This window comes from Scardinius erythrophthalmus (assembly GCF_964197995.2).
Source record: "Scardinius erythrophthalmus genome assembly, chromosome: 16".
In the NCBI taxonomy this organism is placed as follows: domain Eukaryota; kingdom Metazoa; phylum Chordata; class Actinopteri; order Cypriniformes; family Leuciscidae; genus Scardinius; species Scardinius erythrophthalmus.
The window spans coordinates 8,495,173-8,512,929 of record NC_138236.1 but is presented as its reverse complement, the minus strand read 5'-3'; the positions used below and the strand labels follow the sequence as shown (position 1 = coordinate 8,512,929).

The window sequence follows — 17,757 nt, the reverse complement described above, 5'->3', positions numbered from 1 at the left end:
CTATTTACGCTGACTTGAAATTGTAACTCCCAGAAATCATGCTTTCCATCCATCCCACTTTACTGCAATGCATCAGTCTGCATATCCCTCCCCCATCCTGCTCACCTCCCAGTCCCTCCTCGCCTATCCCAAACGCAGCATCTTCCCTGTACAGAGCAGATATCGTAAATGAACGCACCACGTTTTGGCTTAACGCGTGGTGCTCCGATCCTAACGGATTCTTTTGTGCATATCATAATTTCAAGACCGAAAATTTATGCAGGAACGGCAGCACAATCTGGTTAATTTCCCTCAACCTGAAATAAACACCCCGCGTGACTTGACCAACGGATTGATTTAACCGCGCGAGCGAAGCGACTTCATCCACAGAGAAGCCGTTTTTTTGGGGATCGTAACCAACTGAATGAAGACCAAACGTGGGGAAGAAATGTTGTTTTGACTAAATACGTGTGGTAATCGGAAACGGTAGGCTGAGAGATATTCAAACATCAAAACAAGCACTGAGGTCACGTAAGAAATAAGAAAAAGGCACGTAGTAACTTACCCACTGAATATTGTTCAAAAGACTAAAGGGAGTGTATTTGAAATGATATTTAATTCATATATGTAATGTAGACCCATGAATGATGTATTATTAGCATGTTTTTGGTGATCATTACGCGCTGTTAGACATATGCCTTGATGTTTGACATTTGGAAATACAGACGCTTTGGCAAAAATAACAGATGGCATGAGCATAACTACATCCGGTCATAGTGAACATTTACTGCATGTGTTAGCGACATCACATGCATTTATTTAAATGAGAGAAAGACACAAACATTAAACCAAGTATTGAATAGGCAGCCTGCTAAATCTACTGTTTATATTTTATGTACAGTGCAATGTAGGCTAAATTACCCCATTTCATACATTTAGCTGATCATTCCTATTCATAATTGGCCATAAGTCTATAACTTCAAGATAAGATCAAGATCCTAAGAGATATATCCTCTCATTCACTCATTAACATAAGCAATAATTCACAAAATACATAAGCAATAAATATAATTTAGCGTAGAAGCAAATGTCATAATGTATGTTTGCATGAAGCCAAAGACACAATCATTAAGGAGATCCATTTTCCAATTTAAACTCACTGTGGCAAAGATTGGATCACTTCAAATGTTTTTTTTTTTTTCTTCTCAGGTTAAATCACATGATGTTTAATGTACATGTATAACACAAAACCCTTAGTTAATGTCACTTGTCTTCCATTATCTGCATAACATTCTCATTCAAAACTAATCACAACCTCAGCTCCAAGTCTTCCACTGTAAAGAAAACAAGAAAACTTTGTCGTTTAGTGAATATCTCTATATTTTAGAAATCAGATCAGATATTCATCGGAATATTTAAGCACTTAAAAAAGTTTATTAATATAATTATTAAGTAAGTACTGGCTAACAAATAAATAGGTCAAGAAGAACCGTTACTGACTGAAACTCGAGTGTGGCATCTCAGCTCTTTTTTCTTTCATGGAGTAACTGAATACTCTGGACTTGCTGGATCGATTTCCTGCACGGAGGGCGGGCGTCACATCTCTGATACTCCCTAACTGGACTCCCTTGCTCCTCATCAAAACACTCATCTCCCACCCGACAGGAAGGACAGGAGGAAAACATCATCTGTTTTCCACACTGTCAAGCTCATCTGTTCACAGATCCAGGGGACGCGTTTCCTTCGCAGAGCTCCTGTGTCACTGTGGACTACTTGCCGAGACCTCCTGCTCTTCAGTTTGAGCCTGTTTTGTGTCTGTGTGAGTGTGTGTGTGTGTGTGTGTGTGTGTGTGTGTGTGTGTGTGTGTGAAAGACAGAAGCACGACTCTGAAAGCAGCGCCTATCAGCTGTGAGGATGTCTGCAGTGCGACTTCAGTGGGTCCCTGTGCTGTTGTGTTTAACACACGGTGAGTGTCTTAAGCGCACTATGAAACATTTGATTTGAGACACACATTTTAAGCCTCACACCCTTTATCTGTGTCTGTCTGTGTCAGTCAGGCCATGATAAAGCTGCAGGTACATGTATAGCAGGAATCCACTTTCAAGCTAAATTGTATCATGCGTTTTTTATTAGTATTTTTATAGAATTTTAAAGTGTCTTGAATAGATAGATGGATACTATAACACTATACACTATAATAAAGATAATTTCCAATTTACACAATATACATTATATAGATATGCATTTATTATTATTTATAGATTTTTAATTTTCTATTTCTATTTTATATATTGCATGTGTTTGTATTATATTTGTATATAAACATTTAATATACTGTTTACTATATATACACACAGTAAATAGTATATATGTAGTATCATTTAAATAATTAATATATATAGTAAATATAGACTACACTATATATTAAAATAATTATGTATATTATATAATATAATATAATATATATATATTTAAATCACTTTATCGTTATCACAAGAAATAGCTCATGTATTCTTGAGATTTTTGTTATGAATTATTAGATGTTATATTAAAAATATAATGCAACTGAAGTGATAAATTGCTTTAATGACACTGATTTTTATTTTAATTTCTTGCTGACCTAATCAGGGCAATTTAGCAACGGTCCAGTAATAGTATGTCTTTGCTTTTTGTTTATTAAGTCTTAGCTCAACGTGGTTGTGTTTATGGGTTTTGGGGTTCCTGTATTGTTGAGTAAACCCAAACCAGCTGTCACTTTTAGTAGAGCATGTGTTGATGTTAAAATGGAGTCATGGGTGATCAAGGTGGTCCAGACAGAATTATAGCTCTTGCCCAAGCTCGGTTGCTTCTGTCACAAGCTGTTATTATCTTCCATTAGGTCGTGAATTCTTTTTTTTTGTGTTGTGATTCTTGAATACTAGGTTTTATGGTGGGTGTTTAAAATATGTGGCTGTCGGCGCTTGTTCATAGCCTGAATATCTTTCGTCTGTGACTGTAAGAAGGGAAGTGATGGAAATAAATCGTTCTCCGGGGAACAGGTGTTGTCAATTATGCCTCAGTGATAGATGTCCTAGTTTACGCAGTGAGGATTTGTATCTCTCCTCGTGTCTTGTGTCGGGACACCCATTATGAGGATATGTGTTCAGTATATCCTGTACTAGCAGGTTATGTAAACCGACTAGTTATCAGCTGCTTAAATGTTTTATTATGCCTAACGAATGCAAGTCTTTATTATTTCATATGCTAATTCTCTTGAAGTATTGTAACTAAATGATACAAACCTTTTAAGTCACTTTTGTAAGTTTGTGTCTGCTGAAATTTTTTTACATTTCATCTTTTTGCATGATGAACTGCACTTTATTGCACTAAATTGCCCATCTAGATTACTATTTAAAGCATTTAGCAGACCCTCTTATCCAGAGCAACTCACTCTAAAAATATAATATTGCTTCATATTTCCTTAATACTAGGGAAGGAGCAAAATTTTTGGTGCAGAAGGTTAAAATAAGAAAAGGAGAAAGTTCAAAAGAAGAGATGTTACACAACTTTACTTGAGAAATGTTTTTATTTTATTGCAGATGAAACGTAGGAGTGAGCAAAGGCAGATGGACAGAAAGATGTGAGAGAATGAATGCGTGAGACAGAAAGAGAGTTCCCTGTGTTCGCCTATCTCCTTGTATTACACAGTCTCAGAATGTCCAAACTACAGTCTCTGATTTGATAAAATTGTCACATGGTCAGGGCCGGTGTAAATTATTCCTAGCATTTAATGGCAACGTCACCATATAATGGCACAACAAACGTATTACAGCGACTTTCCCCCTTGAGCAACCTGAGGTTAAATGCCTTTTTCAAGGGCACAACAGTAATGGCTTATCATGATGACCTCACATTACGAATGAACAATTATGATAAATGTTAATTCTAAGGCAATTAAAGATTACATTGAAGAAACTGAATACATAAATCACTACTGTGACAAAACCAAATGACGAAAAAAAATATGGTTTCCATATTGCTTGATTCTTGTTGATCAAGCAATCTTTGATGGATCTGCTGGCCAGCAGTCAAGACGGCACCGTTGAGCATTAGCAGACAGGAAGGCTATTTTGCTGATTAGACCTATTCGTACAGCCTAGAAAGGCTCGGGGGAGAAGGAAGATGGCGATTAATAGTTTAACAGAGGTTGAAAACGGTGGCCTAGAAACAGGCAAACCAATGAGGAGTGAGGTCTTTGTATTGTAAGCAGATTTTCAGCAGAATCCAGCACTGTCATGCTCCTGCAGAAAGCAGTGTTGCAGGATTCATGCACGCACAGGTCTGGCACTGTGGAAAACTGATGTGCATGTGAGGAAAGGTGTGTCTGAGTACGTGTGTGTGCGTGTCGGAAAGAGGATGAGAGAGCGTGAATGCTAAATCTGGGCAAGGGTGAACGAGGACATATTATATGAAGCACTTTCTCTTGCTGGTTATTCTTTTTGGCAATTGCAGCACACTCGTTATCCCAGCATCAAGAACCGATTGTGAGAATCCCAGTGTCTTAAAGCTAAACAAGAAGAGGCTTTAGATCTGGTCGCCTGGGGAAATTTCACTGGCGTTTGCCATTTACCCTCGACTAGTGGGTCACCAACAGTATTGTTAAGATAAATTTTAGAGATTAGATTGAAGACAGGAATGGACGGAGATGAGAATATGTGGGTTCAACAGGACGATTGTTAGACCACAGTGACTAAAAATACTGGCCAACATCATGTCACATATTGGGCGATGTATCAAAGAGCTTTTGTTTCTATGGAAAGTCTCCACCCTGGAGCTCAGTGTTCATCACAGATCTTTGCCATTTCCCGAGAGGCCAGATTGTATATGTCACTGCTATACAGTTTGAGACTGCTGGCTGGCATGGAAACCCTGTCCTCGGCTTCTTGTTTACATGTAGAAAGCCTGAATCAGCTCTCAAAAGGCCTTTTCTTCTCTTTCCTTGAATCTCTTATTGCACCACAGTGTTCCTGTAGCTCAAACAGTAGAACATGGTGCAAAGAAATGGGTTCAATTCCCAAGAAATATATAACTGATTAAATGTTTACCTTGAATGCAATGCAAATTGCTTCGGATAAAAGCGTTTGCAAAATTTTATGTCTCTCACATTTCCGTCCAAAAAAGCAATTGTAAAAATTCTACTAATTCTTAAGTGCATTAATTCAATCCTGGGATTAAGCGGGCATTGTGCAGTCTAATCTGGAATAAGTTGCATAATGTAATCTCTGTAAAAAGGGGTTATGTAATGACCCTGCCCCCGCAGTGACATTGACAGAAGTTTAGATGGCAGTTTTTGACTGTCTGAGGTCAGCTTATTGCATGTACACTGTCCCTCCTTGGCTTTTAAAGGGAAAGGGAGATGTCTCCTCTCCTCCCACCCTTTATTGTGTCCTTTGATGTCCCCAGAAAAAAATCCCCAGATCTTCTTTGCTGTCACTAAAAGTCGGTATGAAATCAAAATTCTAATTGTAAATGCATGTTATTAATCTTATTGTGAAGTATGCCAATCAACCGATGCATAGAACCCAGTCCCTGTCCTACTTTTATTCTTTTTTAATAATCCGTTACACTCGGATGCACAAATCAAATTAAAAGAATCACGACTTTAAAGATAATAGCTAAAAACAATAATAACACCGTTCAATGGAAATCTCAGAATTGAAATCCATTGTCATACTGTACATTCCAAAGTTGTGATGCCTCATTAAAAAGATTAGTTTAATGTTTTGATTTAGTCATTGTATAGAATTGAAATATCAGCCATTTATTGGCTTGCTTTAGGAATGTGTCAGCATGATGTGATCAGACCCTTCCTCCCCTTTCCTCTGAAACTGTAGTACTTCTGTATTGATCATTGTTTTTCCTCTCCAATCTACCCTTGTTCTTCCTCTCCGCAGCCAATAAATCAATAATCTGTCAATGATAATCAGTGATGTGATGGATGTAACACTGAAAACGTTTAACTCTCTGTTTCCCTCTTTTTCCCTTGTTTTCTTCCCTCTCTTGTCTTCCAGTTGGGGTGGCACCAATTTTTACTTTTTCATCCTTCCTCCTTTTCTCTTAGCAATCAAAAGCAAATTATAAATGTTGTTTTCCTGAATAAACAGTAAAGAGATGCCTGTAAAAAATCGAAACAGCAGGACGACTGTAGTTAATAATGTAAAGCTGTTGCTGTGATTGATGTGTGTGCAATGTTTCTTGTCCCTCATCTCATTGCACGTATATAAATACTTCTCCAGAGGTCAGAATTGCAAAAAGATCATTGGTTGAGAGCGATGCAGATGTCTCTGTGGGAACAGCAGGGTGAAGTGTGAGAGAAAGATACTTGGAATATCAGGTGTGTTCCTTTCTGCAAGTGTTTGTGACTTCTAGGCATATATAGAGACATCTATATATTGCATCTATATATGAAAATAGATTAATGACTCAAAAAGGATCACAGTTCACAACAAACTATTTATTTCCCCTCAAAGAATTTTGAAGACAAAAAACAAAAACATTTAAGCAAATACTGTGGTCTGAGATGCACAGTTAATTAGGACTATCTTAAGTGCACAATCAGTTTTTATGAGTGGAAATAAAGCTTGCAAGAAAATGCTCTGCCTTGAACTAAAAATGCCATCATGCATAATCCCCCCCCACCCCAAAAAAAAGGGAATGCATGCAAAAACAAAACAAAAAAGTTTTTAAAACAAGATTTAAACGTACTAATGCCTGTCAGTTCAAGACAAAAAGTGGCCATCAGTAAGACTTAATAGAGCATTTTACGAACTGAAGCAGATGTGTCTATGTTTCTGTCACTGAATGTCTTCCTCTTCCTGTAGCTCGGCTCTGCCATGGGGCGTGTGTGGAGGTGGACTCCGACACGGAGGCAGTGGCGGGTGAAGGCTTCAAATTGGGCTGTATCTCTTGCAAGATGAGAGGGGAAGTGCCGGCCTCTGCCACAGTGGACTGGTGGTTCAAGGCCACAGACGAGAGTGAATTTACACACGTGAGTATGAGACCAAACACCAGACTTTACAGCTTGACTTCACGTGTTTGAGAGACACAGATGCTGTTCCCCCCGCACAACGCATTACCTAAATTAATGTGCAGATGCCTTTTTACACGTGCAAAAGCTCTAGCACAGCTGTGTGGGTGCGTACTGACATACACACAGAAATCAATGACACTTAATTATTTCCATTGTAAAATAAAACATCCAAACCCCAAAGCAGACTTGAGACCGCTGCATTTTTCATGCAAGGACAATATCATACATTATTTATGACCATCTTTGTGGCCAGAAGTGAATTAATGCACATTACAGCACTTTACTTTGAGTATGTTTACAAGGAGGGTAAAGAAGTCCTCTGCCATTAGAACTAGTTATACTACCAAATAGTGTGTGAGATAGTTTAGCAAAGAATATTACTAGAATTATATTTGTTATGTAAGAATGAAAGAGCATGAGATACACTTTTTGACTGTTTAATATTTACTTGTTTTTTAATATATTTCTATTCATATTTTAATCATTCTATTAAAATGTGAAATTATTTGTGTATTTAAAGTAACGCACAGCATTATTATTTCCTGCATTTTCCTACACTTTTGTGGGAATTCATTTCCATGACCTCTCCAGATATTCTTACAGGATAAGGATTTGTAAAATCAATATTTAAATGTAATAAGGTGTAAAGGTCATAAATGCATTCGATTATACGTATTAGAGTCTAACAGCAATTATGTTATCACTGTGGCTTGTGGCAGATTTCTCTACTAAGACCAAAATCTAGCCTATGAACTGATTTAAACCAGACTAAAACTCCTTTCCTATAGATCTGAATCTTTGCATTGACTTTGGAAAACCAAAATTGAAAATTACATGGCATTTACAGCTTTATGACAGTTATCGTCATAGTTCTCTTCTGTAGACAGGGAGCAGTGTTGCGCAAAATACAGACAATAACAACAGTCAATCACTGACCGTGTCTCTTACCTGCTATTTATAGACAAAATATTGGAGAATAACAAAAAGCTTGTTTTGGGTACTGAATCAAATATTGTGTGGTTATTTGCCATAGAGGTCTCACTCTTATTTCTTACAATTAGATCTACAGTTATGCAGATATGTCAAGCTACATACTGGATGACCGCTTCGATGAGCGCCTGGCCTGGAACGGCAGTAAAAAAACTGATGATGTGCAAGACGGCTCAATTTACATCCTCAACGTCACCTTCAACGACACCGGCATCTATCGATGCTATTTCGACCGCATGCTCTACTTCCCTTATTATCAGTCCCGCTCCAACGCCACCAAGTTTATCACCCTCACCGTAGTGGGCCATGGTATGTCAGTTAAAAGAGAATGAAATTTACATAAGAGGAAACAAATGTAAACAGGATTTGAAATGTATTATGCAGGCACAAATCAGAGTTAGAGGGTTATTACATTATTGGCCTGACAGAACACACACACAATCCTCTCCAAGTGTGTTTATGGAGACAGATGAGTCAACACTGAATAGAAATGACTTTGAAATGCCAAAAGCAAGGACACTGTCATTGCCTTTTCATGGCCCTGAAAGCAAAGTGTTTTCATCGCAGCAACACCAGGGCTTTCATTTCCTGTGTCCTTGACTCACCAAATGCTTTGTGTTTTGAAAGCAAGGTGTTTTATTTGAGTTATTTGCATTTTTCTTTTCTTTTTTCAATATTTGCATTATTTATATTGTGGATTGACTTAGCAGCATTATACATTTTTCTCAAATCAGTACTTATACTGCTCCAATAATCCTAGTGTGTCATATGAGGAAAACTTTCTTATTTTTGCCACCCCTGGTAAATTACTAATTACTAAAGATGCTGATCATGTTGCATTTGTCAAGTAGTCAACTGTTGTTTTTGGTAAATAAAAGTATTGTATATAATTTTTGTCAATTAAAATAAAGCTGAGATGAAATAAAATAAAATATAAATATTATATGGAAAACTTGACGAAAATAAAATATGTTTAAGTTGAAATACTAAAGCTACCAAAACTGAAAAAGACATAAAAAATAAATACTGTAAATATTGAAAAACTAATAAAAATTACAAATCCACTTACAAAATGAAAACTAAAATGAAAAATACCAAAATAACAGTGGTAGTGAAGTAGTGTAAGGGGACCAGGTTCTATGGAAGCCTATTTCCACAAATAAAATGAATGGCCAAATTATCAAATTGTAATTTTTTGTTGGAAGCTACACTCAAAATCAACTTCTGAGGAATCTGAAGGGCCACGTGTTCGGTTTGACGCTTCTGCTGAGAACATGTCTGTCCACTGGGACAGAAGCCGTCTTGTCACATATGCTGACGGTGATAATTCAATCAGACTGGCCTACATCAGCACAGATGTCACTACAGTTGTGTATGTCTTACATAATACTGACTCTGAGTGCTGAAACCTGCACAAATATATTCAGAACTTCCTTCTATCAGTGTTTGATCATCATTTTCAGAGTAGCAATTCAGAATAAGTCTGATCAGATCATGATTAAGGATTATATGAAAATGTGAAAGTTATGAAAGAACCAAATATAGATTTGTGAACTGAATTTGACCTCACTTACCCCTAGCTACACGAGGCATGGCGTCCATCTTATCTGAGGTCATGATGTACGTGTCTATCATCGGGCTGCAGTTATGGCTGTTGGTGGAGATGGTCTATTGTTACAGGAAGATCGCAGCAGCGGGAGAGGAAGCGCTGAGAGAGAGCGAGTGAGTCACGTTTCCATTTTCTAAACGCTTCCTCGCGGTTTGCTCTTACTTGATAACAAACACCTGTCTACCACATTAGGGACCATTAAGGATGTCCTATTAAAACAGGAAATTTGGGGCAAAATATACTGAAGGGCGATGAAGTGGAAGATGAGCTGAACTCTTTCTGGAGTGCATTAGCATATAGGCGGATTCAAAGCAAACAAACATGCACTAAAAAACTTCAAATTCAATTTGATGGTATCTTTAATTAATACATTTGTGTCAAAAGTTTGGAATAATTAAGGTTTTGTAATGTTTTTGAGTTAAGTCTCTTATGCTCACCAAGGCTTATTTGATCAAAAATACATTGAAAACTCTAATATTGTGAAATATTACCAATAACATTATGATCAATGTTGAAAACAGTGTTACTGTTGATACACTACCATTTAAACGTTTGAGTTAGACACATTAAATTGATTCAAGTAACAGTAAATACATTTATAATGTTAGAAAAGATTTCTATTTCAAATAAATGCGGGCCTTTTGAACTTTCTAGAGTCTGTCTAGAGAAATTATACAATGATTTCTGAAGGATAATGAGACACCGAAGACTGGATTAATGATGCTGAAAATTCAGCTTTGCATTACAGCAGAATGTGTTATTTTAAAAATTTAATAATATTTCAGTTTTACTGTATTTTTGATCAAATAAACAGTTCAGAAAATAAAAATTATTCCAAACTTTTGACAGCCAGCGTAAAATAGAAGACAATTACATTTCCGCCTGTCTTTTATTAGTTTCCACTGCTTTTCTTCCTTCAAATCTATATTTCCCACAATCCCAAAAAGATCAATATTTTTCTACAAGCTGCTGTTCTCATAACTTTTGAAGTTCTTGTTGCTGTTCTTTTCTTCATTACCTTTTCTGTCCCTTCTGCCTTCTTTCCATCCTTCCTATTCTCTTAGGGCGGAATATTTAGCTATAACCTCGGAGAGCAAAGATAACTGTACAGGTGTAGCGGTGGCAGAATAACACAGGTGGGATTGTTAAATGTAACTCTTATGGTCACATCCAGACTTCCTCTATTTCGTGTCTGTTTAACCATCTGCCTTTTGTTTCATTTCAGGTCCAAAAAAAGTCTCAAGCCAAAAGCTTGAAGCTCCATCCATTATGACATCACCAACGGCCTCCTCCATCACCCACACCGGCGCTCTGCCATAACCACAGGGCTGCTGTTTCCACAACAACTGTGACAGAACCGCCATTCTAAACCATCAGGGAAATGCAGTCACACATTACGTAAAAAGTGTTGTTTTAAGGTCCTAGACAACAACTTTAAGGTTAACGAATGAATGATGCATTGATGATGCATGAGTCTGTAACACTGAACACAACAAATTGTACTGAACATGACTTGTACGTACGTGTTTTAGCTTTTAACACCTTTTTTACTTTTTTCCACACGACAAATCAGCTTTAAATGTGATACAAAATGACTCACCAGTATATCTACTGAGCCAGAGGACATCAGAAATATTATAGTGTATAAAATCTGTCACTAGTATATTTACTGAGCAAGAGCAAAAAAATAAAAAATGTATATATATATATATATATAAACATGATCTAATCAAATCGAATTATATACAGTATGTGAAAACATCTATTTATATCATTATTTTAAAGATCACAAATACATAAAATAATATAAAAATAGGAAAATAAAAAAACTTATCAATATATATATATATATATATATATATATATAGATATATATTAGGGGTGTAACATTGAACGTGTTCTTTCGGTTCGAACCGATGCGCCGTTGTTTTAATGCAGAATTTTTCTGTATGCAGAATGTAATTTGAGTTTCGCACTTTGGGTGGGAAAGTTGCATCCATGTCTGTAAATGTATGAAATTCACGCCAGTATTTCAATTTTGCAAAATGCAAAACAAGTTTCATTTATCTCCACAGACTTTGCTGAATGACCACCGGTTTGGTGCCAAATTTAACACTCTTCCAAATTGTTAGACCCCTCGTTAAGGCCGCTGTGGGAACTCAGAGGGGTAATGATCTGGCGGGGTCATCCTGACTTCTGACTCCCGCCCCAGTATAGGTAGGTTTAGGATTAGGTATGGGGGTGGGGTTAGGATTAGGCAATTAAATAGAGGCTTCAACAAGGGCTAATCGTTTTGCAGGGAGTTGAAATTAGGCACAACACCTGTGCGCATTAGAATGGGACCGCAAGAATTCGGACTAAAATATACATTATGCAAAAATATTTCGCATCCAAAATTGGAAGCACCTCAAATCTTTTCCTGAAAAAACATTAAATCGCAGCAGGAAGAGTGTTTTGCAGTAGTATTGACAGACTTTAATATTTAAAGATAGAAACATAGTTTGTTCACTAAAGCACTGTTTCCCCTCCTGCTGTACCAAAAACACACCAAACCATGACTTAAGGTACGTATCGAACCATTATTTTTGTGTACACCGTTTAACCCCTAATATATATAGAAGGAGAAATCAGACAGAAAATCTCAAATGTGGCAGCTGGGAACTGTGATTAGCATTACATAACTAATGCCAACAAATAATAATTTACAACAAGAGCTTCCTATCTGAGTACAGTCCCTCTCACATACAGGGGATTTGAACCAGAACTAATTTAACAAACCACATGTAAGCTAACCATTACTTTTAAAACTTTTTTACTGAATCATAACAGTCCACTTAAAGGTACACTATGTAACTTTTGGCCCTCTAGTAGTAAAAAAACAAACAAAAAAAAAACATGCATTTTGAGAAAGAATATTGTTATGGTTGTGCTTCGGATATGCTTGACTTCGGGTATGAATATGACCCTTCACAATAGATATTGCTTTACAGCTAACTCTGTTAGAGAGCTACATGGCAATTTATCTGTTCAATAAAATACCTTACCCGTTGAGTAATAAAACGCCATCTCCGCCACACTTTTACAACATTTCAAATCCCTCAGTTCGTCACGTTCTCTTTTTGCCAGCAGACTGGATGTTCGAGATTTAGCGTTCTCCATGTCACCTTTTATTGCTCGTTGTAACTACTAACCTATGCGCCAGACCAGCAGTCTCAAGCTGTGTCCCATTTCTAAGGCTGCATTCTTCGAAGGTCGGACTGAGCGTTGTATTTGAGCAAGTTGAAACCCAATACTTACGTTTAAAAGTGTAATCCGGCAATTTCTCTAAAACTAAAATAAAACTCCTGTCCTCACTGGCGCGCAATGAATTATGGGGTAGGCAAGGCCGTGAAGGATCCATCTGTTGTATCCTTCATTTCACGGGAAACGAAAGAGGCATTTGAAGAAGCCTTCGTCACGCAGCGGTAACGCAATCGGCCTTCGAATGCGCCTTTGGAAGGATGCAGCCTCTGAATTGGGACGCGGCATTAGAATGGTGTTGGGGTGGAGGTTGGGTGGGGTTGGGCATTTGTTAAGGTTAAGCTTAGGCCCTGTTTACACCAAAAATGCCACTCAAGTCCTGAAAAGTGAAGCCAAAACGTTTTGATCGCCCCCGGGTGGCTGGTCACAGTATAGGTCAAAAACCCTGTCCTCTTCACAGGACGAAGAGATTAGTATAGTGAATTAGGGTAAGATGTTTTGGAAGAAGTATTGATGATGTGACTTATTTAAATGTTGTTAATTTTGAACAAAAAAGTTACATAGTGTACATTTAAATTGTTCTTTTCATTTACAAAACAGTACACCAGCTCTCTGTATTTAGTCTTTACTGTCTTAGTGTGAAACAGTAAATATATTTAGCACCATAAAGCACAAAATATCCGTTCATGGTGAAAAGCAGACATTGCCAGTAGCATATAAAGCTATTCAAATCGTTCTCTTAAAAGAAATAAATGCAAGGCAAATGAATGTCACATATGTTATAATCATAGACGTGAAGTACATTGTTGTCTAAAATGTCATAGTCTAGATCAGCTACCGAAACTAACGTGATAATTAAATATATCAAGAATGTGCCGTATAGGATCTGTGCTATTAATCATTTCTAATGTTGACCTGATCATCCCTCCGCTTTTCGTTTTGTCTTTGCTGACAAGATAATCAAGGGCTGCATGAAATCGATTGAGGATGACTCAGAAAGGACGGATGCGCAAGCCTCTGGCTCTTAATGCATGATGATTTCGAAAGAAAACGGATTGGGAAAGCAGGAATCAATTGTATTCATTCACAAGTGCGGTAAAAAAAAAAAAACTTCCAGTCTTTCCTCTCCCTCTTAGTAGCCAATTTCGGGTAGTGACTACAGAGGGCAGCATTACACTGCGACAGTCTCACTGCCTTTTATGCATGAATGAACATTCTTGAGACGACTTAGCTCCGGCTTTCTTACTTTTATATCTTTCATTCGTAGGTTGTTAAATTGGTAGATTTCTACTGCATGATTTTAAATGCACTTTTATGAACACCGTCATAAACGCGCAAAACTTTAAACACGACCACATATGCTTTTAGTGCTGTGATTACTAAAACATACATGGTATCATACTAACACTTCAATGTCACTATCTGACAATGTCTGCACCTCTGTGGAGTCTGTTCAGTATATGCACACGACTTAACAGCCTCAACACTTCCAGGATGCATTTCATGTTGAAGTGAAAATGTTGCTTGCCAAATAAATGATGACAAGACATGATAGTATGAAATAAAATACATAAAAAAAATACAGCTGGTCTTTTTTTAAATATATATATTCATCTCTTTTTCTGAATGTCAAGGATGTTTTTAACATTTCAAAAGATTTCTACTTCAAATACATGCTGTTCTTTTGACATTTCTATTTTGAAACGTCAAAAAAATCTTATACAGTTTCCACTGTTTTAAACATTGATAATAAGCACCAAATCAGCATATTATAATAATTTCGGAAGGATCTTGTGAAAAATCTCAGAATAAATTTTATTTTATATTAAATATATTAAAATGGAAATCATCTATTTTGTAACTTTTGTATTAATATTATTAAATTGACTGTTTTTACTGTATTTTATCTAAATAAACACAGTCTTGGTGAGCATAAGATCTTTCATACACATGAGAAAAAAAATTTACTGACCACAAACATAAGTGTGCGTGTATATACACACACAGGTTAAAAGGAAATTATATTCCAATTAGAAATACACACAAATTTTCACTTTTTTTTGGCATTTTATTATGCATTTCTGACTGTCACAAGTCATCTTTACAATCGTGTCTATACAATATATCCCACCTTCGCTCTCTCCCTCCCTGACCCGAATAAATAGCACATGCTTTCATCACTCAGAAAGGGCTTTGCACAGCAGCGCCCGCAGACAGACATACAGACAAACACTCTGATAACACTCAGAGGAGGGAGAGATCACTGAGGCTGAAGGGCAGGACAAAAAAATCATCAGTAACAGACCATCCAAATGAAATAATGAAATAATCAAACATAAAACGGAGAGAGAGAGAGAGAAAAAAAAAATCAAAAAATCAACTCAAAGGTGAATCTCACCAAGCCTGTCAAGAATTTCAAATTAAAATCAATAGAAAAAATTAATATTTTGCATTGTGACAATATTTTCATAATGTCAAATTACCAAAGATTAATAATATAGTTATATATTTTTGTTATTTATACCACTTGGCAGGATTTGTTTTACTGCTTTTAAATAATGCTTATTTTAATTGTGAAAAATAATTCATGAAAGAAAAATTAACTAAAAATGAAAATGAAAAATAGTCTGGACAGGATATTTTCATTTCACAGTAATTGAGGGGTGCTTAATTGTCAGGAAATTGGAACAATGCAAATATAAGACTATATACTTTTTTTTTTCTTTTGATTTTGAGGTGAAACACATCAACATGTTCTATGTGAGATTCGCCCACAGTGTTGAGTGAAATGTACATCACATATTCCTCCTGACCTTGAGTTCTGCTTGGTCCTAAACGTCCAGTCCCAGGAACGACTGAAGTCCTCCAATCTGTGTGTGTGTGTGTGTGTGTTCAGCTGCTCGAGCTAACAGTAACTCTGAACAGTTCAAGTTTGATTCCAGTGAAACTCTACAAGTTTCCCGACACCTCGACTACATGAAACAGCTCCTCTCACCCCTAAGTTATAAATACACAGGGATTTAAAACAAAAATAATAACTGAAACATTAGGGAGAAAGAAGCAATGGTTAAAATTGTAACAGTGTGTAAAAACAATCGTCACTCAGATACTCTTATCTTAACAGCTGCACATTTTACTTGTACATTAACTTCTAATTGTCATTACGATTTTTCCACGTGATTATTGCTAAAATGGAAATGCATATTCACACCACTCGTTCCACCCATTTCTACACTGGTCCTCGTTTGAGCAGAAACACAATGATGTTAGACTGTAATTCAAGTCTATTAAATAAATACTGTAATGGTCTGACACACTTTCAACAAGTTGCAGCAACAGCTCTGAAATCATCAAAACAATACCAAAACAGAAGAGAAAATGAAATTTCTCTTCCATGAAAACACAAAAATACATTTGTTGTGAAAAGACAAGTTGAGAGGTCTCTCGGAGCAGACTGGAGGTTGATTTCAAACCTCCTAAAGAAGAGAAAGACACTTCCCTCTTTGAAATCTCAAACGCATCTCTCAAAAAAGCTCTTAAAAAAATAAAATAAAAAAAAGGTCCAAGATGAATTGCAGTTTTCTACAAGCTCACATTGAGCTTCCTCAGACACTCAGTACGGACCAAAACGGCTCAAGATGCAGCACAGCTGAAAGTCACAGACGCTCCCGTACGTGCGTGTTATTGCTTCGGTCCCAGAGTTCATGGTGTTCAGAATCAGATTGATAGAAGAGTTGAGTTAGTTTATAGTCCTGTAGCTGCTGCTGGGGCACTTGGGTAACCTAAAAGCTACCCATATCAATCCCAACGTTGATGTCACTGAGTAGAGCACCGTCTCCTGTCCATGATTTATGTCACAGGGCCCAGAGTCAGTAAATGGTTGTGTGAAGGGGTTACCGTATGCTCTTCACTGATCCGTCAGTGTGTCTGGTGCTGGATCAGACTCCTGCTGCACCTCTGGTGTGATCATTCCTCCGTGGAGCTTCTCCAGAGACTGTTTCATCTACATTAGAGAGGGGGAACCATTTGAAATCAAAATCAACCCTTTTCACTTTCATAATAAATGCCCCTACATTATTTATCATAAATAAAACCTAATATCATGAGCCTAAACTGGTTTGTTGTCCCAGCCTGTGTAACGTAGGCCAGTAGTCATTGTGCGTGTAAAGCCTCTGTTATACTCCAGTTTGGACGCGTACACAACAGCTGCGCACAGCTCGGACGCGGACTACTTGTATTTATACTTTCTGCTGAGGTCCGCTCGGTAAACGCGTTCAACGCATGCGCAGTAGATCGGTCTGGCCAGTATAATCGATAATATTTTAAATATTTATAGTTTATATTTGCATTTATGTCAAAACCTAGACACTTTCAAACATCAAAATTACATTTATTAATATGTATTCGTGTCAAAATGACATATAAACATCTTTTCCTATTCTATTTTGCCTGGAAACGCTTCCAACAGGCTTGCGTGAAAAATAGGCATTGGTTCTATTTCTACCATGCACGCGTTTTCCGTTTTTTCAAATTCGGCGTCCATGTTATTTCCATCTCTTTCGCGGTTTTAACCTAATGAACGCACAAAAAATGGGAGGCACGCGCCAGTCCGCAACGAGCCTCCGCGCGCACCCCCGATGACGATTTTTACGTCACGCGGACCCTTGCGGACCCTCACGCCATCGCGGTCGCGGAAAGTATAACAGAGGCTTAAACCTCACTGCCTTGGCCTCAAGAGGCCCGCTAGCAGCCGATGCTAGAGGCTGCAGTCTTTAGCACGCCAGAGTCAAATCCCACTCGGAGCGGGTCTAATAGGACCAGTTTCACCTGGTCATGCAGGTCTGCTTTTTTTTAAGGGGTTTTGGGCACT

The 17,757-nt window shown here is 37.3% G+C and overlaps 2 protein-coding genes across 3 annotated transcripts in view; one reads left to right on the top strand and one right to left on the bottom strand.

Annotated features, from left to right (window-relative positions):
• The first annotated feature begins 148 nt into the window (after positions 1-148).
• On the top strand, positions 149-11,328 carry scn1ba (sodium channel, voltage-gated, type I, beta a). Its single transcript, XM_081389053.1, has 5 exons — positions 149-1,945; positions 6,840-7,006; positions 8,110-8,347; positions 9,619-9,760; positions 10,873-11,328. Exons 1-5 carry the CDS (start codon positions 1,894-1,896, stop codon positions 10,901-10,903), a joined length of 630 nt encoding a protein of 209 aa, XP_081245179.1. The 5' UTR covers positions 149-1,893; the 3' UTR covers positions 10,904-11,328.
• Positions 11,329-14,949: 3,621 nt separating this feature from the next.
• gramd1a (GRAM domain containing 1A) overlaps positions 14,950-17,757 on the bottom strand; it is a 33,755-nt gene continuing 30,947 nt past the window's right edge. For both annotated transcript variants that reach the window (XM_081389047.1, XM_081389048.1), the window contains one exon: positions 14,950-16,890. In XM_081389047.1, coding sequence (XP_081245173.1) covers positions 16,795-16,890 — 96 coding nt within the window. In that variant the 3' untranslated portion in view covers positions 14,950-16,794. The remainder of the gene's footprint in view (positions 16,891-17,757) is intronic.

Excerpts from the sequence above, each read along its gene's own strand:
- scn1ba (XM_081389053.1), top strand. The coding sequence starts at position 1,894 with ATGTCTGCAGTGCGACTTCAGTGGGTCCCTGTGCTGTTGTGTTTAACA. Across the intron at positions 1,946-6,839 it reads GCTGTTGTGTTTAACACACG|CTCGGCTCTGCCATGGGGCG; the intron begins GTGAGTGTCTTA and ends CTCTTCCTGTAG. Across the intron at positions 8,348-9,618 it reads CCTCACCGTAGTGGGCCATG|CTACACGAGGCATGGCGTCC; the intron begins GTATGTCAGTTA and ends ACTTACCCCTAG.